Consider the following 26,008-nt stretch of genomic DNA (forward strand, 5'->3'; position numbering starts at 1 on the left):
TGCACAAGTTTCCCTGTTTGGCAGCTTGCTGAGCCAAAAGAACAACCGAGGACGCATCACTTCGTCTATAAATTTAGCTGTTTATGCACACCGACATCGCCTGGTTAATAATTTCATTGTACAGCAGAGACACTAAAATCAATACCCAGGATCGATATACGTGAATGTGCTATGCACGATTTGATGTTCAGACGATAAATCTTTGGATACCGGGGTAGAAAACGATGAATATCTCCCGTAATTTTTTATTTTAAAGAAGCCATACTTCGATGTTTGCACTTGAATATATGTGTTGAAAGGTATGATAGTCGTTAGCTTGCGTATTGAGAAAGAACCGTGCGTATTAATCTCAAAAACTGACAAAATTTTTGATTTTATATGTGCCGAACTATAGCGCAGCGTAGGCAACTAATGGAGGCAGTCTAAAAGCAGATGACTTCATGGCGTATACCATGCTCATTAACATCTACAGAAGTCAGTCACCAGGCTATTGTCAATAACCTTAGTCGGATGCCCCTCGGCCCATTATGCGTCTCAAAACTATTAAACAGGTCGGAACAAAATGGTCATGCGTGGCTGTGGTTTCAACCTACCATGGCGATTTCTGTCATGAAGATATCGGGGCGATGACACTGTGTTATGTATGTATTGCAAACTCTTTTCTTTTAAAAGTGAGGCAAAAAAAATACGGCAGATAATAGTTCAAAATCCGAAATCCTCAATTTGAGAGCTCATTTTGGACATTTTCGTGATTTTTCCTTTATTTAATTGGATTTCCATGGTTTTTTCAAGTGACATTGGCAACTGGAATTCCGGTCGTTTTCAGAAAGCAGACTTGGAAATCCGGACATTTCTTTTATTGAATATATACTCCTCTATAGGAGGTGCACTTCTTTTCTGAAATAGTCCAATGTGACATTTATATAAGAGCGAAATCCTTCACTGTAAATCCAAGTGTTTAGAATTTTTGTAACACTTTTTAAACACTGCTAAGCGTTTAATATTTAATTTACATAGTAAAGGTATATGACACTTTAAGCACCTGAGAGTATTTAGATTCTAAATATTCAACTTGTTTACTTTCAAAATCATTTAGAAAGTAAACACACCAAATGTTTACATAAAGCATTTACCTTCAAATAATATGAAAGTAAACACGTTGAATGTTAGAATCTAAATACTCTCATGTGTTTAGTCTTTGTCTTTATTGTTTTACTTTGGGCGTTTATATGTTTAGGTGTCTATATCTTTACTGAGTGTGCAAATGAAAAATTGAACGCTTAGCAGTGTTTGAAAAGTGTTACAGAAACCCTAAACACTTCGATTTACAGTGTTGAAAGCAAAACCCAGGCCTCTAACAGCTAGTGTATTAAGATGTTGGCTATAGGCACAGCAGTCAAATGTGTTCCATCGACGATGATTATTATTAATGACATATCAACTAATCAAATTATCGGTAAAATTGTATTGACATTATAATTATAAAGAATAAATGTTATTAATAAATAGATATTTTATTAATTAAGGATCGATCACGCATCGATAGTCGAAAGATCGAACAAATCTGACTGCATATTGCCCTTTTCGATTGTCTACATTGAAACTTTACCTGCCGGGCAATCGGTTCCTTTCTTCATAATGCAGTATTGTCCTGCTGCCCATTCAACGTCAGGGTTATCACCAACAATATCTGCTTTGGTGCAAAAATTCCAGGTCAATCTTCTCTCATTATAAGGACCCATTATATGGCAAGGATCGGACCAATCATTTCCGCCAATTAAAGGTACAAGTGCAGTCTCAGTATCTTGTAATCGGTCACCAATTGACCATGATGATGGGCAGCTTGTTTGGGTGTCGGCACGGAGGAGAGAGTAAGTTCCCTTTGGCCATACGGGATTGTCCTGACATACTGGCTGAGATTTAACGACCAGTATGAAGGCTGTTACGAAGATTAGCTGGCTAAACATGGCGTCGTATATCAGCAGCTCCTTTAAGCTTTAAGTAAAAGATGATTGTTATAAAAAAAAAAGGTTACTGATATTTATTATCTTACTAGGAAGTCGTAAATTACTGAATAAATAAGTATGCCTTAGAATCTCTATTAAATGTTGGCAGCAAAGTTTTACATAATTTAGATATTTAAGCCAATTGGAGAATGATTCGAAGCATCTGGAGCGCTATACTTGTGAATCAATATGACAAAGGTACTTGTCGCACGAATGTCTACCCCAAATGCAATGGTGTCCTGTGTGTAATAACCATGATCTGTCTTTTAGGAACCTTCAAGCGTCACAGGTACACACAGGACTGACCTATTGCGATCTTTTGTTGGTCAAAAAAAGAAATCGATTTTCATTGTCTAAATCAATATATCATTGATAAATAACACTTTAATGTTTTGCAAAAGTTCATTCTACAAATCATATACTTTAAAAACTTGCTTGATTTATTGTTGTTAATGAGTTATGTACGTTTTACAAAAGTATTGTTGTTTCAATCCTCTTTTCAACAGAACTAAGAAATTATCAATGCAATTTTTGCCAAAGCTCACTACCATTTGCAAGATGCTATGAACTACCAAATCGCAACAGTTTAAGATAGTTGCTAACCTTAACGATGCGATCGACCATGCAGAATGTCATGAAGGGTTATTCACTCACCAACATTATGAATCGAAACTCACTACTGTTACAGTGCTAATTAAATTCACTACCAGTATTTAACAGTTCAATAGTATAATAATTAAATAATATATTTACCTGAATGCCGCTTTCTTCCTTCAACTTTCTTGTGTGAGACTAAAGAGTTGCCAAACAATTTGATATCTATTGAAATAAATATCAAATTGTGACGAAAACGTCTCGTGTTTTCGAAACGGAGTATAAGCGCCTTTGATAACAATAATAAGCTTATCATCTAAGCTCATTTACACAAGGTGAACAAATAGTGTAAGATGATAAAGAGTGAAAGTAATTCGTAATGGTTGTCTGACACTACCCTATAACAGCTGCTTTTCTTCCATTTATTCACAAGTTTCGTGTTCGTCATCACAGGTAAGATAAAAAGAAATATAGCTTGAAACCTATTCAAACTAATTTATCCATGCTAGAGTAATTCAAATGTTGATTGATTGTTTAAAGTAAGTTTAATAGATGTGAATATTTTGAATTATGTTTTATTTGTTACAGTGGAGCGGTTGCTTTCAAAACAAAATAACAAGAATATCCTACAAAATGTTCATTGCAGAATTTACCGCAATTATTGATGAAGCAAAATAAGTACAGTTTGTTATTTATTTTATTTTGTATTTACTTTTAGTACGCGTACCCTAAAGCTGTGGCACAATGTTGAAGCTGCTGTTACTTGTGTGTTTGTGTGAGTTAAGCTTAGCTGCTCCGAGTCGACTAGCACGTTTGGAAAAGGCGCGTGATGGAGTACCTGGTCGCTATATCGTCAAAGTTAAGGTATGTAGGCCTATATCGTATTCTCTGTTTTGTGATATTCTGTATAATGAAGAGCTTGTGTCCAAACCGTGTTAAGTCCACACACGTGTTTCTAATTTACCTGTGCGATATTGCAATGGGTTGTGAGGTTAATTTTAGTTGGATGCACCATTACAAAGCAGACAGTGGATGGATGCACAGGCCTTTGATTCCCAAATGAGAACAATAGTCTGCAAATTGTTAACCAACATTTTTGTGGTAAATAATGGCTTGTTGATGGTACAACTCATTGTTGCTAATGTCAAACTTGTCACAAGTAATTGTGATTGTATCACATAAGTGAATGAGAAACATGTGGTTGTGGACTTAACACCGTTCGGAAATAAGCTCTTCATATTATGTATTGACATGTTTAAAATGGTATGAAGTAGTTGTACGAAGCAGCTGTAAGAAAAATGAACTAAAAAACACGTTAACGTTATACTTTCAGAACACAGTAGATCTTGATAACGTTTTAGACCAGTTCAATTCCCGTGTTAAAACGGCCAATATCAGACCACGCATTGGTCATAAATACGATGGTGTGTTTCACGGATTTGCTGTCGGATTACCGGATCGCTTTTTTGATTTTGCTACATTTGTAAGTATTCCTTTGTGCATCTGTTATTACATATTTCTTATTTTTATAAAATCAACTTTGAATATATCTATTATGCAAGTATCATCTTGAGGTCCCACTTCGAGTGTTTAGTCGTCGTATGGGAGTCGCCGGCCTGCTATTACCCCCACGACCCATTATTAAAAATCGCGCACTGTGATTTGTTGAAACGCGTCACGTGAAAGACCATTAATTAGCAATAAAACTTTATGTTCTTCTCGCATGCAGCGCACAGCAAAGCGCGATACAGTATATTAGCGTCGTTACGCATTCTACGCAAAGCTATGCATAGGCGCTCCACCTTGAGGTAAACAACTTGAAATATTTGGGCAAAAATGTGATATTTTCATATCGCACTATTTTGTGGTAATAGGATAGAAATAAAAGCTGCAGCATTATTCTTTACACGCAAATAATGTGTCGTCGGCAGTAAAAACGTTTAAATAATGGGTTCGGCTGCACCTCACACATTATTTATGTTTTTACTGCCTCTGACACATTATTTTCGTGTAAAGGATAATACATTACCCTTTATTTCTTAAATATTTCATACGTAGAAGCAAGAGAGCAAAAAGGATAAAAAATCATATTTACAAAGCCATTTTTTTAAATCCTATTTTAGGATTATTCATACATTTTATCAAATTGTATAATGCCGCGTGTATGTGAATGCGTTATACGCGTACTTGTTATTTTGCCGACACGTTTTTTCCATATCCAAATTTATTTAGCTGCGTGGTCTTGATGGCGTAGAGTATGTTGAAGAAGACGCTATCGTCCGGAGCAATCCAACATCACAACTGAACGTTAGAAATGAGCGTCAACCATCTACGCAGGCAATATCATGGAACCTGGACAGAATGGACGAATTAGAACTTCCTCTTGATGGTCTTTTTGATGTATCGCGTAAGTCAGTTTTGATTACCTTAGCCCCACGCTATTTGCTTGAAGTCATAGAAATGAGTTTGTACAAGTTGTTCGCCCACTGTGTCGAAAGTTCCTTATGTCAAAGAGTCTACACTCTAAGTTTTACAACGGTTAATGTAGTTGTGAACAAATGGTTGAACCGTTTGTTGTACTCTCTTGATGCTACGTACTTTGAATAAATCTTTGTACATGCAATGCTTTATGATATAATTACCATTAATGGTAATATATGTCAAAATTAGTCTTTTGTTAAAGGGCTCGTAATTGTTAGAAGACAATATCTTTGCTCTTTATATAAATTACACTGTATATTTTCGGGACAACTAAACTGGCCTCAAAAAGAAACTTATAATTTTTTACAAGGTCATATCTTAAAATCCTGTCCATAAAAATGAACAAAAATTGCACACAGGATTACTTCAATACTCTACTCTAAACACTGGTCAGTAACCAAGTAGTTGTCCAACTGACACAACAGCAAAATGCACTGACATGGAACAGCTTCCTGGACCACATTCACAGCCCAATAATTGGCACCCAACACACAAAATCTGTGACTAATTGGAATAGTGTGGAACAAGACCTGTTTCTTGAAGAAAGTGTGTGAAAAGCAGAAGCAGCCCCGTTACACACTATTCCACTTACTCTTTGGAAATAATCACCTGTGCAAGGATCTTGTATGCATTCTCACAGATTTCTTTTGCTGGGTTCCAATTCCAATTCCAATGTCAATGCATTTTACTTTATTATCATTCCATATTTAGCTACCGCTGGTTACGGAGTGACGGTGTATATTCTATCTGGAGGAATCCGCCATACACACGTTGAATTTGGAGGCAGAGCAAGTATGCATTGGGACTTTCAATGTGCTGTAAGTATGAGTACATCCAGTTTGTACTGAAACTATTGTCAGCAACACAGCTGAAACCGTGATTCGTGCTGTCTCAACAACTTAAAAGTCAGAAAGTACTTTGTTACGCGCATTAACCCTAACACGGGCCATGGTTTTTTGCTATGGGAGGCAGAGAAGGAACGAAAAAGTAGAGAAGATGAACAAATACAGTATGTCACTTGGTACCCCACGGGAATTGACCCTGGGACCCCTCAGGTAACACGCACACGCACACGATCACCGACCTCATGCCACGGGGGTTTCGCAGGCCCGGCCAGCGATTCGGTGGGTATATATGACTTAGGGTGATTGCGTCATGGCATCACGTGGCATGCAGCAGTGGTTTTCTTTGTAATATTTTGTAATATTTTTAAAGGTTTATGGTTTATTAATGATATGGTTGCCCCACATTCCCGTTTAATTAATAGTAGGTAGGCCTAATACATAAGTTGATCATACGTATACCGGTATACGACCTTCATTAAATTTAGTACTTTTTTGGCTAATTTTGGCTATATTGACATCACTGGTCATCAGAGTTTGAAGTATTCGTCTTCAATTGGTTTCTGATATTAGATATTATTGCTGTGTGTTTGCTAACTCCTTACTTTACCTACTGATGCATATTGGGCTATTCCAGTTGAAATACACACTACCCCTGTGGAAGATTTTGTAAATATTTTCAACAGGGGGAGTGTGTTTTTCAAATGTAAAAACCCATACTCCCGTGTATTATGGCTTTACATTATTATCTTCAACAACTGGAGTGAGTATTTCAAATAGAAGTTATCCAATTGTCTATTATATTCGAAACTCATACTCTGTGGTTGACTTTAGTTAAATCTTCCACAGGGGTAGTGTGGATTTTGAATGGAATAGCCCATTGCCAACATCTCTTCATTAATTACCCCTCAGAACGGTGGCATTGACAATCAAGGTGAAGGTACCGCATTAGCAAGTCTTGTTGGCGGAGATCTTTACGGTGTAGCTGGAGGAGTTACATTAAAAAGTGTTAGGGTAATGGACGATTTTGGCAATGCATTATGGAGTGACGTCATCGCAGGTAATCATGAAATATGAATTTTACATTGCATCATGATGTAGTACTATTACTCAAACATCTTGTGGTTATTTTCTTGACATAATACAATTGCCATTTTGAACTCGAACTCGAACGCGAACTTCAACGCCAACGCCAAAAACACAAATCACAAACTAAACAATACTTTGTGTGTTCTTTATTCAGTTTTTTGAAGAGATCTGCTTGTTCTCTGTTGACAAGGGGCAGTCTTCAGTGAACAGCTCTTTTTAGAGCCACCAAACCTTTAAAATGAGCAGATCTAGCGAGGTATGCTTGTACTCTGTTGACAAGGGACAGTCTTCAATTAACGGCTCTATTCCAACCCTCAAAACCTTTTACATTACGGTAGCAGATGAGGCGAGGTCTGCTTGTTCTCTGTTGACAAGGGGCAGTCTTCAGTGAATGACCCTTTTCAGAGCCACCAAACCTTAATTAAAAAAAATTAGCACACAGGGGAACCAACATCAATACTTTTGGACCAAGCGGTCTTTTTGTCTGGTCACACAATAGAACAGCAGCCAAAAGACAGGTCCCTACAATACGAATATGGTAGCTACTATGTATTATAAAACCCACGGAAACGTGTATGCTAAAAACATGCTTTCGCGTTTGTGAATTTTTTGTGTGATGTATGTGATGCAAATTATTGGTCTTATAGCCATCTCCTTCACTCAACTTTCAATCATAAAGGTATCAACTCAGTGGCACTTGCCAGTGGTCCAAGAGTCGGCTTAGTGGCAATGAATGGTGGTCCGTCGACAGCCGTTGACCAGGCCGTTGCTGATGCCTTGCTATTTGGTGCTGCTATTGTCGTTCCTGCCGGAGATGACAACGCAGATGCGTGTGATTACTCACCTGCCAGAGAACCTTCGGTAAGCGATGAGCGATAATATTTTCACCAATGAGGGAGAGCCTTTTCTGTTGCGTTGGTAAAAGCGCACCACTTCATTGGTCGTCTTAAATTCGCTCAGCTATTGAGTGTAAATTAATATTCAGCTACACACTTCGCAACGAATATATAGATAGTGAGATGCAATAATAGTTAGTAGAGTATTAGACCGGTAAACTAAAGGTCCCATGTTCGAATCCTGGACGGTCAGTGGAATACTCATTGCCTACTGGGGGTGGGGTGGGGGTTGGATTGGATGTTTGTATAGTTGTTTGTTTCAATGTTGCAATATTGGCGCTGATTAAGCTACTGCCTGCAAATTGCATTGTGTCTGTTTAGGTGTGTTTAATGTACAATTCTAGCAATTTGACCTGCGGGTCACCATTAGAGTTTGAAATAAAACCTTCCTTTATTATCTTCTGTAAACGTATATTTCAAATTCCTTGGACTGTCACATGATGCAGATTTTCAATTTAATGTCACTTTATATTTCAAAACAGGCAGCAACTGTTAGCGCCATAGATGACGCTGATACCAAGAGCTCAACTACAAATACAGGTAGTTGTCTTGACTACTTCTGCCCCGGGGATACAGTACCTGTGGCATGGTACACAAGTGATGCTGCGACAAGTACTGTAACAGGATCGAAGTATGCAGCGGCACACGCAGCAGGTGAGAACAAATGGGCAGAATGTATGGGGGCGGGTTAGGTGTGTGTGTGTGTGTGGGGGGGGGGGGCACAGTGTCGACTTCCTATTCGATAAATATAAATTTAATACTCCGTTGGTGAGCGACGGGCGACTGGTATTTCACCGAACGCAAGAAAAGGAGTTCTATCTGATTGGCTAGCAATCGATCGCTTAGGTCGCTTAGTAGTCAACTATATACAAACTCAAAACTGAGCATCGTATTCAATTCGATTGAAATCGATATTCTATTATTGCCGTAGATAAAGAGGGTGATAGTGTGTCAATAATGTACATTGTATTGCAGCTGGATTTTACATGCATTCTTTTATATAATTTTTTTCTCAAAGAGTTGAATATGATCAAAATTTTTACTCAGGATTTCAAATTTTTACCCGCAAATTGCAGTTAAACATATCCACAGCAAAATACCGGTCCTCACTAATTAGTGTATTTAATTTCCAGTTAGTGTATTTAAGATAAAACCTGACAACAAATAAAATTTTCTTGCAATAGAAATATCATATGGGATACTGATATGGTAGGCCGCAACCGCCACAACGTGGAGCTGGATATACGCGTAGCTGACTTTTTGCTCCGTGGAGCCAAATTGACCAATCATGATCATGTTAGAGTTTTTCATTACTCGGAGGTAAAACTGACTAATTAAGTACCGGTACGACTTACTCTTTACGTGAAGCGAATTTATTCATTAAGAATTTGCCAGACGAGCGTCACGTAGTTGCAAGATATCCTCGGTCACGAAAGTTATGATTCAAAAAGTAGTTTATGAAAAGTACGAACTGACTTATTATTAAGATGGACATGCACTCATAAGAAACTCATACAGTATTGTACATAACTATATAGCTAGGCAGAGTGGTGGTAAACTATGCACACAGTTCTGCGATCTGCAGTGTATCGCCGGGAGCTAATTTGTATAACTTGCGCGGTGTCCCTGCGGAATTCGACCTTCAGCAAACTGCAAACCAGTTCGGATTTACTTTATATACTAGTAGTAGGCCATACATACTGTAGTTACTGTCCGTTTTCCTATACACAATACTCAGTGCGAGAGATTAAGATGGACATGCACTCATAAGAAACTCATACAGTATTGTACATAACTATATAGCTAGGCAGAGTGGTGGTAAACTATGCACACAGTTCTGCGATCTGCAGTGTATCGCCGGGAGCTAATTTGTATAACTTGCGCGGTGTCCTGCGGAATTCGACCTTCAGCAAACTGCAAACCAGTTCGGATTTACTTTATATACTAGTAGTAGGCCATACATACTGTAGTTACTGTCCGTTTTCCTATACACAATACTCAGTGCGCTCACCATTGACGCGTGACCTCTACAAATAGTGTATGTTAGAAGTATAGGCCATTGCCTAGTTGACGTCACTACTGTGTAAAAAATAACCGACCAATATTTAAAGTATTCTCTGAAATTCTAGAAAATATAGTTTTGTAACATGTCCTAAATTTTTAGCTAATTTAGGTGTTTGGAAATATTGGTACTTTTGTACCAAAAAATATGAAGAAATTATTTCTAAACCGTGTTAAGTCATTAAGCTTCTCATTTTCAAGAACGCTGGTTAACAATAAGCAGACTATTGTCTCATTTCGTAAACAAAAGCCCACAGTATTGTTACCATGCGTTCGCTTTATAATCGTTCGCCCAACTGAACCTATAATACCAGCTCATTGCTCATTGCACAGGTAAAACAGACACAAGTGCAGTGTGTATTTAACCAGAGAAGATCTGATGTAACATAGTTGAGCCGTTTTCATTGAGTGTTATCTTGGTTTAATAGCTTTTAATAGGGTTTAAGTCCTTCAAAGGTCGTGGTGAGTTCTACTGTAGACATGACTGCATCATGATTATTTTTAAGTCAACAACATTCAACAATATGATCACCGTGATAGTATGAGAGTATCAGTACCGTGGGTGTCAGTGATCCTGGCCTGACACAGTAGACAAACAAACAAACAAACACGCCACACACATGACACATGCATGCAAGGTAACATTGATTATACACTAATCAAACAATGGTATTGATCCTGTACAACTGGTCGTGGTTTATTTACAATCGATTCATTTAAAATCCCTATAGTAAACATTAATTTTGGCAAGAGTTTTCTCTCTCTGGAACGAGGATGCATCCACTGGCTCCGCGTAATGAAAAGATCTAACATGATTGGTCAATTTAGCTCCGCGAAGCGAAAAGTAAGCTACGCGTAGCAGCTCCACGTTGTGGCGGTTACGGCCAGCCATATATTGATCATGCGAAAATCGTAAAACATAGAATAGAAACAGTGTGGCAGGCGCTCAAAATCTCAAATTGTATGCTTAGCCTGAGTTGCACGGCCTATCTCGAATACAATCACCATGCGTAGTTGTTGAAAAACGTGAGGATTCATCGTACTATCACGGCAATTTTAACACGAAGATATAGGGATGATGACGTGTGGGGGGCGGTTGAGAGGTAGGTATGTATGTATGTATATGTGATTATGTCATACCGTATTTTAGTAACAGTGAGGCTTCCGAAAACAATGGCACATTACTTTTGTTTTGTCCTGACCAGACCAACAGACATGCCAACATCCCAACATGGCGGAGTCTAGAACTCCGGATTCTCCCTGTGTAACTTCTTTGGGCTACGTTACGGGCTACCCCATGTCAAACAATGTATCAGTTTGCAACATGTTTTACAGGGATATTCTATCTTCGTTTATTACATAGGTGCTGTAGCAATAAAGTTGGAAGAAGGTCTGACACCTACTGAAGCTCTTAAACTACCAACGGCTCCTGGAGTGAAGAGAAAGGGATTCGGCAGCCCGGATGCTATAGGCCTTGTGAATAATAAATGTTGCTAGAAATTTTTAACTTGAGAATAAAATTAACTTCATGAATACAAATGACACATTCTTAATTTTACCATATTGTACTAACTTGACTTTCAGAGGTAAATCGCTCTAAATATGAAATATTTAAATCACTAAATATGTGAAGATAATCATTTTAAGGTTGAGGCCATGTAATATCAAGCTTTAAATCAGACTATGAGACATACTCATGATTTAAAAGTTCTCCTATATCTATATCCATTAAGCTTGTGTAGTCTATTTGATTTGGGACTTGTTATCCAATCTACAATTAAATAAGCCAAAATACCAGAGGGTATTATTTTCTGAGCCCACACACACAATACAGGATGTAATAGGCGCACATTATGCCATGTAAGCTAGTCACTGCTCTATTGTTGATGGCCCTAGTCAGTCAGAAAATCCAATAGCTTAACAAATATAGTTTGACAACTGTAACAATAGGACTGAAAGATTGGCATGACCCACCACCATGAATACAGCACTGATTTAAAGCCTGAAATTACAGGGCTTCAACCTCTAATGATGAAATGTGCAAGTTTGATATCAATATCAACTTTAGAATAGTAGTCACCACCACCAACCGTAATGTCACCCAAACGGTATAATCTCTTCAGTAGCGTAGAAATCACTTTCTATATTTTAGTTATATCGCTATGTGTGATATTATAAACTCATCAACAAAAGTTTGGAAAGTTTTTTCAAGCTATATAGCTGCAATCCCATATATTCATAATCTGGGACATAATCCAATCCTCCAAGATGACCACACTCGCCCCCAAAGAGCCAGGGTAGTCAACGACTACCTACAGAAAATGGGAGTAGAGAGAATGGAATGTCCTGCCATCAGCCGATTCAGCCCAGACCTCAACCCGATTGAACACTTGTGGGACCAGCTTGGTCGTGCTATGCTTGCCAGAGTAGCCAATGCAACCACTTTGAATGACCAAACGTTTGATGCGACGAATCCTGGTTGAAGAATGGAATGTCATGCAAAAGCAATGTTTAACCAGGCTAGTGAGCCGCACGAGGAGGGGATGCCTGGCTGGTGTGGATGCGTATGGTTGTTTGAGCACAGAATAACCGCAGTGAAAAAGGTGATTGTGTCAATTAATGTGGTGTCATTGTAAAGGGAATAAAGTAGCTATCTATTGATATGCAACATTATAATTATGAACTTGTCACAAATAATTTGAGATATATATAGATGCTTGAAAAAACTTTCCAAACTTTTGTTTAGGAGTTTACATATTCACATTTTGAATTCAGTTTTGTAACGATACTTTACACTTTGATCATGAAACAATGATATGGAATAAAATAATAAAACACTGTCCGTTTTCATTTGAACATATTCGCTGTCTTAAATTTTTGTACTGCGGACGAAAATTGAGCGATGCATTAAATACGGTTAACACGGAGCTTCAGAGATTACCTTACGCAAAATGCCATGCCAAGCACCATCAAAACCCATCGCTCTTCTCGGAGTCAATTTAATCGTTAATTTTCGGCGTTCAGGTTGCGTATTACTTAAAGTCCCATTCAGTGATCCCAGCAAAAGTGTAAAAAATTAAGATTTTGTATAAATTACTTAAAAGTGAAGGATATTACTGAAATGAAAAATTTGGCAAAAAACAAACAAGGAAACGGCATTATTGACAAAGTTGAAGCCCCATTGAAATACATGTAGCTAATTTCTCTACTTATGTAGATAACTTACAGACTCGTGTAAAATGTCTCATTTTGTCTTTATTACACGGCTTTTGGCTTAGCCACTAGCGACCCAATACACACATATTGTACATGGAAAACACTGTGACAATACGTAGTGTATTGTCACGGTGAAGACCGTGCTTGGAAGAGTATGCTGTATGCTAGCATACGTATGGTCACGGTGTATCCCGTTGTCAAAATACCACGTACTTTAGTACAGTAACAGCGCCCTCTGTTGGTCATAATTCACTTTAAAACGTATTTTCAACGTAGTGAAAAAATATTTTAGGTATTATAACTAGGGCTGGGCAAGTATAAACTTTTTCATTAAAATACAAGCAATTCATGTGGTTTCTATGGCGAAATTTGACGTAGAATCCAAAAATGTTGTTATTTTTGCTGTCAGATGACTCCTGGGGTTGGTTCTATGGCAAAATTCAAAATGGCCGCCAAAATACACATTTTTATGTCCAAATGACCAATATTGTTGTCATAACCTCATCTAAACTCTGTTTTTCTATGTAATGTGAGTCTTTAAATTAAAAGGTACCATTATTAATTACATATCTATTAATATTGGTCTGTTTGATGCAATAAATATTCAAAATGGCCGCCAAATTGACCAAATCACCACTTTCCTGTGTAAATGATCATTGTAATTGTCGTTACCGTAATAGTTCATATGATTTTGGGCCTTTAAAACTACAAACTATTAAATACAACTTACATAAGTAATATTCAGTAAAGCTGTCTTTGTTTTTTCAACCTAAAGGTTATTCAAAATGGCTGCCAAAATCACAATTTATCATTAATTCAAATTTTTATTCCATTTGTATTGCATTCATAAGAGAACTGTCAATGTAATGTCTTCCACTGGCTGCACAGCATTCTTGATAGATGTTCGCAGCTGATCAAGAGAAAACTTCTCCATTTTGAATCTTCCGTCACCATATCTGGAGCTATTGTTGCATGAAGATGACATAACTCAGCAAGAAGCTGCTTCTAATTCAGGCTATCTAGAATATCCATACTATTTGGTGTGACAGGCCCAGTGTGTTCTTTACATGTTTCAGGCAGTTTCATGACTTTCACTGACTTCTTCTTCTTCTTTAATTCCGCTTTCCTTAAGCCGGATAGTCTGCTTGCGTTTTTAACAGTTTGTATGAAATTTCTCTCCATCTTTATCTCTTATCGTCTGCCGACTGCTCTGTGAACGAAGGATTGACATGAGCAATCTGTTGGTCAAAATCACGTTCTTCCGTGAAAGGGTTTCTACCGAGGTAGACCCTCCGCTGATATTGATCCGGTTGTCCAGTTTAGCAAAATCGCTCTTACAACTCAGATTTGTGAGAGGGGCATAGGTTTGTTTAGATTCATCAATTGGGCTATCTTTGCCAAATTAAAGAAAGACATTTCAGAAAGTTGTCTATCTATTGCTGTTATCACCTCGTCTAACACTGCGGCGTACAGCCTGTCTTTCCCACTGTTTGCAGTAGCACACTCTTCCATTCTCCGTTTCAGCTCTGGTATCTTCGCTGTAAAGAATTGACGGACTCCGTTCCATGTCCTTTCATAAGTGGACTCTTCTCGCTTGTCTATCCCTAACCAGTGCATTAGGGGGGGGGGGGAATATGATGATATCTCCCAGCATCTTTTACACTTCTGAGCAACACCGGAACCAATTGTTTTGTACACAGTGAATGTCTACTGCTGCTTCAAAGAAGTCTAAAATAAACTGACGTTGACGCAAGTACTCTTGGGCAATTTCCGCTATTCTACAGAATAGATTGGCCACAAAGCCCTCGAAACCTTGATGTTCTCTTCCATGTACCTCCATCCACGCTGTGTATTCATTATATAGGGAAATAGAATGACCGGCATGGCTAGGGGACAGCAGTTTGGCTACTGGGAGAGGTGAAAACCCTCTCCCCAGCCGAGACTTGCAGCAGTTTCTGAACACCTATCTTCTCCCCGGGGTATCTTCTGTTCTATGTCTCTGAACACCTTGTTACAAGTATGATCAATGCCTAATACAATGTGAGCACAGCATTTGATTATCTTATTTTTGAATTGATTCCCAGATTATCTAGTAATGTAGCACAGTCAGCAGCTCTGTCTGAAATCCAGAAGTCAACATGATGTTTTATTCCATCCACAGAAGAATTGGCTAAAATAGCAAGGCAGCGCAATTTAAACTCGTATGCTGCAGCACCATCTTTTAATGAATGGGAAATATTCTCCACATACCCAGTCGTCATTGTCCGTCTTTCCCACTAGGTCCATCAATTGTTATATGTTCAGCCTTATCATACATTTTGTGTCCAGCAGCTTTTGTTGTGTCAGCTAGTCCTACAGTAACTACATTATCTTTCTTGTCGAGTAAGTGCTCTTGGCAACATACCATGTTTCTGTTTCATATTGTCCACAGGCTGTGTTAGCTGTAGGCAGATGGGGTCAGAGAGTGGTGGACATTAACCCCCTCACTTGCAGAATCGAATAAGGAACAAACAATCCAAGAAATTGTCCACGGTCTCTCTGTCAAAAAAATCCACATTTTGGCCGCCATTTTGCTTTTGATTTTGGCATTGCTTATCATGATATTATTACTTGAATGTATCAGCCATATACAATGTACTATATATGTAATAAAGTGGTGTAGAAGAAATACATCGGTTGGTTATTCCATTTTGATTGTCTTCTAAAGGGAATACTAGTCATCAAATTTGTTTGAACATTAAGAAAAATGTCATTTTGGCAGCCATTTTGAATTTTTAAGGATCAGTTAAAACACTGTGAATACTCTGATGAATAATATCATTAACTGTATGATTAATTTACCTTGAGAGGCCTATATAACACGAAAAAAATAGTTTAGTGTGATGTTATAGGCTAATAATGCATCCATTTTGTGTAAAGATGATCATTTTGGCGGCCATTTTGAATTTTTAAGGATCAGTTAAAACACTGTGAATACTCTGGTGAATAATATCATTACCTGTATGATTAATTTACCTTGAGAGGCCTATACAACATGAAAAAATGGTATAGTGTGATGTTATAGGCTAATGATACATCCATTTTGTGTAAAAATGCTCATATTGGCGGCCATTTTGAATTTTGCCACAGAACCAACCTAAGGGATCAACTGATGACAAAAGGAACCCGATATTTGGATTCTACACATGAATTCAAAAAATGATGGTTACTTGCCCAGCCCTAATATAACACTATAGAATATAAAAACTAGTATTTTTAGAAGTTACATTTCAAGGTCGTTACATTAAGGTTACTCAAGGTTTTAACATTGAGGTTATTTTTTTTTAAACTAGAGACAGCCCGTCACCTTTAAGGCTACTTATTGTTGTTTGTTGATGCTGGGGCCCAGTATCAACCAAAAACATCAAGGCCGCAGGGCTGGCAGGCCCGAGGCCGGAGACTCCCATACGATGACCAAACACTCCAAGTGGGACCCCGATATAAGGGCTCCGCAGGGCAAGAAAGCAAGAGTAACCTTAAGGATGACGAACTGATAACGAAAATTCTGTTATATTTACGGACAGCTCGTCACCCATTTCATAGGCCTACTTTCACATTTTTTTTACTAAATTTCCCTCATTCTTCAGGTCCTGCCCTCTATCGGGGGCTAATTTATAGTTTAAGCTTGTTTGCTATTGTTTTTGGAGCAACATTGTTTCTTTATAAGCCTGCGGCGCAACCTTGAACAATATTGTCTTAGCAATATTGTCTTTTGAGATAACGCCCCGTAGCCATGCACCCAGCCCCCAGCCCCATACCTCATTTTGATTTTTAACATACCAATATTCTGCTTTTTATATTCTATGGGGTCGCATATTACCTCAAATATTTCTTCACTACGTTGAAAATACGTAATTATGACCAACAGAGGGCGTTATTACTGTACTAAAGTACGTGGTATTTTGACAACGGTATACACCGTGACCATACGTATGCTAGCATACAGCATACTCTTCCAAGCACGGTCTTCACCGAGACAATACACTACGTATTGTCACAGTGTTTTCCATGTACATACGTGAGGAGCAGGTGGACTAGCAGGCTATGTTAGCACAACCATGACACTAAGAAAGGTGCCAAAATCTGAATTTTGATAATTTTTACGATCCTTCGAATGAGCAAATCACTGAATGGGCCTTTAAGTAATGAGTTTCTTTGAGCTTGTGCCACCACCAAGGATTTTTATCAAGCATACTAAACAATTGACAATCCTCAAGGGATGAAATCAAAAATCGACCAGTGGTCGACCGCCGGTTCCGCCCGGTTAAAGCCGGGTTATATTGTTCTAAACAGTGAAACGCGCATCCTACTCTTAAAGGTAGCGTACCAACCTGCTACCTTATGGTAAGGCCGACCGTCAAAAAGAGGCTTACATTATTCAAATGACATGAATGGCTTCAGCTAATCGTAGATCCATCTTTGCGCTCATGTTAGCAATAACAATTTAACTTACCATCTATCTTACTCTGATGGTTAAGGTCGACCGTCATTTAAAAAAGAAGGAAAAAAAACCCTTTTAAAATTATAAGGAATATGAACATCTACTGTATAATTCGATAATAATATGCAGGCGGCGTAGGAAGCGCAACACGTGACGTACGAGGCTGGCGAAGATACAGGGCTGACAGCCCCATTCAAAATACACGGTTAGTAATTACAAATGGAAAATTAACATACTTGCAGTGTGGTACACTGTCGTACCCCGACGGTTTTAGAGTAAGATAATTTTGCTTTGACACCACATAACAAATTTAGAATTGTTTGTGAAGATTTCATGATTATGTGTTAATCCAATGACGACCTCAAAATTGGCGATATCGCTTCCTACACCACCTGATAATATGTAAGTGGGCCTATATATGCATTTGTGCACACCATTTTTAATTTACATTTTGATTTGATAAAATGATAAGCCAGGAAAGCAAACATACATAGGGTTACGTGCCCCTCGTGTCCCCATGACGCTACGCCACTGCGTCATAGTTATATTAAAGCCATATTATAACATTTGCTGAGGAAGACGCCCTCACGGAATTTTTAAAATTCCTTTTTTTTACACGATTAAATTGTACTTTATTAAACCAATATACCCTGCAAAAATCAAGACTCTAGGTGCTGTAGTTTTGTCAAAATTAGAGATTTTGAATAAAACGCCGGATCCGGCGCTGTATTATTACGATGGAATTATTAGTCGAACGCATACACGATGTTAATAACACACAGTACGTACACGGCGTGCGGGCGTTGATATACACAACAAAGGGTCGTACCACAACATGACCGAAGGAATGGTACGTATTGGCGACATGTGCGCTGGTAGTAAATTCCAATTTTCTTTGCTTTGCCGTAGTTGTTCGACTCAAAAATAAAAGGGGATATATCTGACAGTAAAAGCTAACATTTTATGGCAAAGAAATGCTAATCTATTTTGTTTGAAAATGTTATAATATGGCTTTAAGTAGACATTGTTCTTATTTTGGTTGCATTGGATTCGGTACTCAAGTTTTGTTTGGGAAGGGGTGTGCCGCTGAGAATTTGAAAACTGTCCCATCAATATACCAATTTTTCACGAAATTTGGACCCATCGATAAACCAAAAGTCACATTTTCAGCAAATTTTTAACACAGATTGTGTCTGTTTTAACAACATGTTGCCAAATTTGTGGGAAATTTTCTAAATTTTGGCTGACAGTGAGGCAAAAGTGGGCGATTTTACTGAAAAAATTTGACAAAAAGGACCAATCCATATAAAAAAATTGGCCTAGAAAAGTGGGACATTAGGGTGGTACTACCACTTGATAAATTTGTGACTGTTTTTGAAGATAATAACACACTGGTAACAAAAGGATTCCTTGCCCCTATATTATACATAACTTTTGTTACCAGTGTGTAGTTATTTTTTGAAAAAAATTATCAGGGGGTGTAATACCACCTTATTATACCAAAAGGCCGAGAAAGCTACCCATTGTTTGCGTCATATCCCCGTATGGTTACTTGAACTGAGTCATGGGCAATGGGTAAAGACCCGGGTCTCTCCCATTGTGGCCTGTACTGTACGTCATCCGCGATAATAAAAACGCGTAAAAGGGTAGTTTTTCGTGGGTAGGCACGATACGCGCGTATCGTGTTTAGGGTGTCAAAAACATGAAAAATTGGGGGAAAAATGGGTAGCAAATTTGCAATTGCTAATACGCTGAAATGAAATTTAGGGTATGAAATTTGATGCAAGGAATAAAATCCCTGTTTAGGGTGTGAAAACAGGCGCGTGTTACCTGTTTAGGGTATCATTTTAGCCAAGGGTTAAATCCTTGTTTAGGGTGCTTTTCAAAAGTTGATTATCGCGAATGATGTACATGCCACACATTAGGAAACGAATTTGGAGAAAACCTTCTGTTAATAAAATACTATGCTGAGCCACCAGCCTGGGTGACTCACGCTCCAGTAATTACAGATGATTAAGCTCAGTAATACATCAAAGAATGTCTTCCAATTCATGAAAACAAATAGATAATCAGCTTATCGGATTAAAAGCTTAGAGGGAAGGTCTTGCTGCTCAGCGAGTGTTTGTACTCAGAAGGTTTTCTCCAAATTCATTCTCTAATGAATGGGAGTGACCGCCCTCTCCGGGGTAAAGACTTATATTAGTAGCAAATATGATGACGTTTGATACACAAGCTTGTAGTTCGTGTTACAAAATTGACTTTATTTTCATTATTATAGGCCAAGGTCAACATTTAAAAGTAACAAATAAATGTGTACCCTCGACGACTTGCTCATGTTTTTTCGCATGGTATATTCGTGACTTAAAAAATACAGCAAACAATGTTATCCAATATGATAACATTGTATTCAGAACAAAATTCACATTTTTAAAAAGGCTTCATTATCATCTGTTTTCCTCTTATCTATAAACAAATAATATCGACATCGAAAGTGCTATTAATACACTCGTTGGTAGATACTGTGTTATCAGTGACACGATATAATTGCGTTGGAAAGTGTTGGTTGCTTTTGATATGTTGTTCACAAGAAGATTGCATCTGTCGTCATCGCATGTAAGTAATATCTCTCACTCTATGAGAAAACACTGACATCGATTAAATTATTTCCTAGTGTGTATGTTCCATATTGTTTTAAATAATTCAAATTGCGTTTCTCCTATTGTTAAGTTTACTAATTTGATGTCCATATTTATATTTGATTTAATACCTAAAATCAATCTAACTTCTGTATAACAAATATATTTTATCATGTGTTCGTAAACAAAATTATAATTTATATAAGAAGTTCTTGTTATGTTAACAATTTAAGGTCGGATACAATAATGTATTAACATTGTAGAGTCGTAGATAGTAAGCAAAAACAGTACCAGTTTAACACACAATGGTTTGTTTAAATGTTATATTAAACCATTGTGTGTTTTATAGTTTTATTTTACAGTACACCATGTTGCTGACGTTTCCTTTGTTGGTGATTGCCGTTGCATCTGTTTCGGCGAACTCTCTAGCACGCCAAGATGGCAACAACGGTAAGATATCCCCCTTTTAAATGCTATACTGCAATTTAAAAATTCCAATATATGAGACAATGCAGGTCACGGGTCTAGTTTATAAGGGCAACGACGAAACCACCACTGCAGGGGTTCGAACACGCAACCCTCTGATTACGATTCGGAGCCCGTACCGATATACCACCATGCCCTCTACATGCTCCAATGTGATTGTGAATGTTAAATTTTTAGTTCTGACTTTCATTTGTGATTTCTGTGTAAGACTTTTCTGAAAAAAGGGAGAGATCCATATTAGTTTAGTTTAAGAATTAAGCGCTGGGGCTATATCATTTAGAAGCTACCATTAAGGGAACTGGAATGAGCGTTTATGGCGTTTCGACAGTATTTTTTATGGAACATGAGAGCACCTCAGACGTATCGAATTGCATTCTGAATACGAAGCATGTCTTTCTGATATCAAATAATTTTCATTTTTGAAAATCACGATATAATACAAATTTTATGACAAATTATAAAAATATGATATATTCTTAAAGTGTATGTAGCTGGGAGGAAAAGCCGACGATCAATTGAAAATTTTGACCTTTCATATTGAAGATATGGATTTTTTTTCCCAAAAGACCTAATTTTTTTTGGTGTTTTGGGGGGAAAAAAATCCATATCTTCAATACGAAAAGTCAAAATTTTCAATTGATCGTCGGCTTTTCATCCCACCTACGTTACGTTAAGTATAAATCATCAGATTTATAAAGTTTACTTCGAGTACTGTTAAATATCAAAATATCAATTTTTAATGATTTGCCATAAAATGTGTAATACATTGCGAATTTCAAAAAATCAAAATTATTTGATATCAGAAGGTCATGCTTCGTATTCAGAATGCAATTCGATATGTCTGATGTGCTCTAATGTCTCACAATAAATACTGTCCATACGTTCATACCCCAGCCCTTAATGTACTATATATTCATAGCCATCATAAAAACACAACAAAATGTCAAATAAACACAGCAGAACAGATAGGGATGGGATAGGGGATGGGTAGCTAAAAGCAACTTCGAAATGCCTGACAATTGTGACCTGCTACCACGAAATGAGTGTAAAGTCGCAAGTTGGTAGTTTCGAGACATCCTTGTTGACACAGTTGATGTTCTTTGTTTGCCGTCCACCTGACTACAAGCTAGCAGTATGTCCTTCGTGAATGGCAATGTTCCCCCATTCACGAAAGGACATACAGACATACTACTGGCTTGAACAGGTGCGAGGCAAACAAGGAACACCACGCAGTAGTCTGGGCGTCTCGACAGTGGCGTAGCTGCCGGGGGGCAGGGGGGGGGGGGGCAAATTCCCCCCGGCAAAAATTGCCTATTTGGGCCCCTGTCCCCTAGCGCTATTTGGGCCCCGCCCCTAGCGCAAGGAAAAAAGAGGAAAAGGAGAGAGAGAGTAAAAAGAGAGGGGAGAGAGGGGAGAGGAGGGAAAGAGAGGGGGAGAGAGGAGAGGAGGGAAAAGAGATGGGGAATTCATACGATATGCAATACCATACGATTATTATCAATAAGCCTGGCAAAAAATGTCTATTTGGGCCCCCGCCCCCTAGTGCAGCGAAAAAAGAGAAAGGAGGGAGAGCCTGAAAGGAAAAAGAGGGGGGGAGAGAAGGGAAAGAAAAAGGGAATCCATAGGCCTACGATATGTAGTGCCATACGATTATTATCAATATATTCGACAATATACTTGACTTCTTGACAAAGAAATAGAAATCTTTTGAAATGCTAATTGCACAAAAGCACCTATATGAGCAGTATATTGACTAAAACAAATAAAACAATAAAAGGGCCAACCCAAAAAGAAGTCGAAAAAGGTGGTCAAGAAGGCTGTGTCCGACATGTTTCTTGTATTGCATGCCCCAACCGAACATTTTCAGTATCGACACAAAATTGGCCGATTTAGTCTTTTAGGCCTACCATTGAGCTATTTCAAACTTAGGGCCGGATTTACCATTAGACCAGATGCGTACGAGTCCAGGCCCCTAAAATAGCCTTTGTGTTCCGTCTCGAAACTACCAACTCGCGACTTGACGCTCATTTTGTGGTAGCAGGTCACAATTATTGCAAGCCCTGTACATAACCGATTGACCTCGGACGATTCTAGATCATCACCCAGCTGAATTTTTTCTGGTTAACCAGATTTAATTGATCATAACTTGGCTCTAAAAGGCTAATGATCATCACTATATTATAGTGATCATTTAATATAATGTAATAAATTTCCATTAGCCACATGCTGTTTTTGTTTTTTCGTTTTTCTCTCAAATGATTAGCATTATTTTCAATGGAACACTGCGGTAATTACCACTGCTTTTAGCATCGCAAATGACGACAAAAAGCACACAAACGTTACTGCTCCCCCGGGACTGCTCCTTACGACGGGAGCACACGTTGATTTCTGCTCTGTAATTTGGGTGTTGAGGAAAATTATGACTGCGTGTCTTTGTCTTCCTACATGTGATGCGATCAAGCATCAATTTACAAAGCTGTATTTTGCAGAAAACCCCATTGAAATGGAACAACCAGTTCCAAAGATATGAGTAATTAAAGAATTTCCAAAACAACAGGAAACAAAAGGAAATATTTTCTTTGTTAGGCTCATGATATCAAAATCATTATTTCCGAGTTCTGACTGATTTTGCTTGATCGCATCACATATGCCTTTTCAATACAATCCAAGTTTACGTTAACAATATGGACTCATTCTTTTGGCAGATCCAGTAAACCAAGCGTCTTCAGTTAAGTGGCCTGTTGGTACCTACGCATTACCAATGGTTGACAACACCCTTTCATGTCCCGGTACTCCATTTTATTGGAAAATCGGCTACCGTATCCAAGACACCGAGGATATCTTACCATCCAATGACTGGTCTCGAAACATTCATCTGAAAGGACCGTTCACTTGGAATATGATACAGTTGAATTTCTGCAACAAGGTGAATTATTACGAGGATGAGAATGAATATGTGTTCCCTGCTGGTGAATATTGTGTTTACAAGAAAGGTGCAACTTGTCCACCCGGTAAGATATCACGTCTTGTTGTCAACATTTGAAAAACTAATTACACCTGGTATAATTGAAGACCGAATTAGTTTGCGTATGATGTTCTGTCAACCAGACCAAAAATGCCGTACTGCGCAGGTCAGCAACAAATCGCGCCGCGCCTTTGCCCTGCTGTCAGACGCAAACTAGTCTTTTTAATTCGCTCTTCAATTATACATGTCACTTCCTGGAAAGCTGGACTGAACAACGTCACATCATGAAACTGCTCTCAACTTGTCTTATAATATCCTGTACGACCAACTGTTGCGTAACCTTGATGGAAAGACGATGAATTCCCTGTAGGGAGCAGTATTAAAAATGAAAACCTCTTGCTTATGTCATATATACTGGTAATGGTCCTGTCAAAAGTCCGTGGACAACATTCCTTCCAGTGTCCTTGTCACACAATTGATTGTTTTAAACACCATTATCAGTGTTTATCAATACTGTTAAAATTTAATTAATCAAAACCAGGTCTAATTCGACTAAAGATTAGTCATAAAAGATAACTTTGTTATTCAAGAAAAATAATGCTGAAATGCAGTAATAGCATTTCACATTAATTTGCATCATTGGTAAAGAATAAGAAATTACATGACTAATGGTGAATCTAAGACTTCGTTATTTTTCGTGATTTAATTAGTCATTTACATGCATTAAGGTGGTACTACATCCCTTGATAAATTTATGACTATTTTTGCATATTTCTCAAAAAATAATAACACACTGGTAACAAAAAATATATTATAGGGGCAAGGAATCCAGTTACTACACTGGAATTTCAGTGGCTCAAGACAAGCTGTACATTATTTATGATAAGAAAAGAGGTACCGCTAGAATGTACCTCATTTCGTAACATATAACATAGGCCAACTCATTATTCTATGTCCTATTCTTACAGGCTTGAACGAAGGCCACGTAGTATGGGACGATGAAGAACTGTTGAATTCAAATGAAGTCCATGGCGAGGTACCCGAAGGAGTGTATGACAAAGACACGCTCATTTATTTCTGTTGCCGAGATGATGGTTCGTATACCACACCAATCGACCTTCCCACAGATGATCCTTTCTATCTCTTCCAGAAGAATAAAGATGGATGCCAGCAAGTGAATGGCATGAAATTGGCAGAGGAATGGTTCCACTGGGATGGTGAAGACGATCTCTTCAAACCACCCAATTTTTTCTTTGGATCTACTCCACATAATTTTGGGCGTGATAATGATCATAAACTTGGCTTCTGTTACTATTATACTGCCTAATTCATTTAATATTAAAGCAATTTAAGGCTAAAACAAAAAAGGTACATTTCAAATTATTTCAGACATAATTAATGACTACAATGTTTGGGTAACAACCAAATATATTGAATTGTAACTTACATGGTATTTATAGAGTAAACGAAACAAAAAAGAATAAATCAGCATTCATTACTATAAGGTTGACCTTTAACCTTTCCGCCTCTATCCGGAGGGTGAGAGTTCATAAGGGCATTGTCGGGACCCCAGGTCACGCCATTGTCCGACTTAAGATACATATTCCGCCATTTTGTTTGTTAAGGTCTAGTCTAAGAGCATCTTTGGCCATGCCCAAAGAGTTATTGACGTACATTATCAGGAAGATGTATAAATGTGATGCGTAGATATCTCAAAAGTCACCGTCATATTAGATAGATTGACCAAAGAGTAGATTGTTTAAAGTACTATTTATTAATTGGGTAAATCAATGTTTTTACCCACCGGTATTTACAAAACGTAAATAATATTAGGAGACAGTGCCTGGTTGACCTAATCTACTAAACCTTTAACGTTTGTTCTATGAACTCTAACCCAAAGCTCAAAATGTGTTTAGGTAAAAGATCAGAGCGATAATGATTTTTTTTTGTGGTAATAAGAACAATTTCCCGTACCAATACGAGGTATGCCTCTGCTTTCAGTTCCGAGTTCTGCCTAGTTTATGGAAATTGTCTTGTATTTTGCTTGTTACGATAAAAAATACCTCATCTTATGGATGATTTGTAAAACGATGATAAATAAAACGGTTCATTATATTTACCTAAACCTCTTCTGATTTCCCCGTGCCTCCTGAGTGAGTTCGCGTTTGCAGTCAAACAGGAACTAATTTCATATGGTTACCTGAATATATGCTCTATTGTGGGAGATTCTGCTATATAGTGTGTGAGTCGGGGGGG

The 26,008-nt window shown here is 38.0% G+C and overlaps 2 protein-coding genes across 2 annotated transcripts; both read left to right on the forward strand.

Annotated features, from left to right (window-relative positions):
* The first annotated feature begins 3,344 nt into the window (after nucleotides 1-3,344).
* LOC140154501 (aqualysin-1-like) lies at nucleotides 3,345-11,466 on the forward strand. The gene is made up of 7 exons (XM_072177069.1): nucleotides 3,345-3,464; nucleotides 4,833-5,007; nucleotides 5,793-5,899; nucleotides 6,836-6,983; nucleotides 7,692-7,873; nucleotides 8,391-8,562; nucleotides 11,333-11,466. The coding sequence occupies exons 1-7, from the start codon at nucleotides 3,345-3,347 to the stop codon at nucleotides 11,464-11,466; spliced, it is 1,038 nt and encodes a 345-aa protein (XP_072033170.1).
* An 11,965-nt stretch (nucleotides 11,467-23,431) lies between these two features.
* Nucleotides 23,432-25,546, forward strand: LOC140155366 (uncharacterized). The gene is made up of 2 exons (XM_072178182.1): nucleotides 23,432-23,798; nucleotides 24,721-25,546. Exons 1-2 carry the CDS (start codon nucleotides 23,549-23,551, stop codon nucleotides 25,077-25,079), a joined length of 609 nt encoding a protein of 202 aa, XP_072034283.1. The 5' UTR covers nucleotides 23,432-23,548; the 3' UTR covers nucleotides 25,080-25,546.
* The last annotated feature ends 462 nt before the right edge of the window (nucleotides 25,547-26,008 follow it).

Source organism: Amphiura filiformis, chromosome 6 (assembly GCF_039555335.1).
Source record: "Amphiura filiformis chromosome 6, Afil_fr2py, whole genome shotgun sequence".
NCBI lineage: Eukaryota > Metazoa > Echinodermata > Ophiuroidea > Amphilepidida > Amphiuridae > Amphiura > Amphiura filiformis.

Coding starts and splice junctions, on each gene's coding strand:
- LOC140154501 (XM_072177069.1), top strand. CDS start 3,345: ATGTTGAAGCTGCTGTTACTTGTGTGTTTGTGTGAGTTAAGCTTAGCT. Junction 7,874..8,390: donor CACCTGCCAGAGAACCTTCG/GTAAGCGATGAG, acceptor ATTTCAAAACAG/GCAGCAACTGTTAGCGCCAT. Junction 8,563..11,332: donor TGCAGCGGCACACGCAGCAG/GTGAGAACAAAT, acceptor TTTATTACATAG/GTGCTGTAGCAATAAAGTTG.
- LOC140155366 (XM_072178182.1), top strand. CDS start 23,549: ATGGTTGACAACACCCTTTCATGTCCCGGTACTCCATTTTATTGGAAA. Junction 23,799..24,720: donor AGGTGCAACTTGTCCACCCG/GTAAGATATCAC, acceptor CTATTCTTACAG/GCTTGAACGAAGGCCACGTA.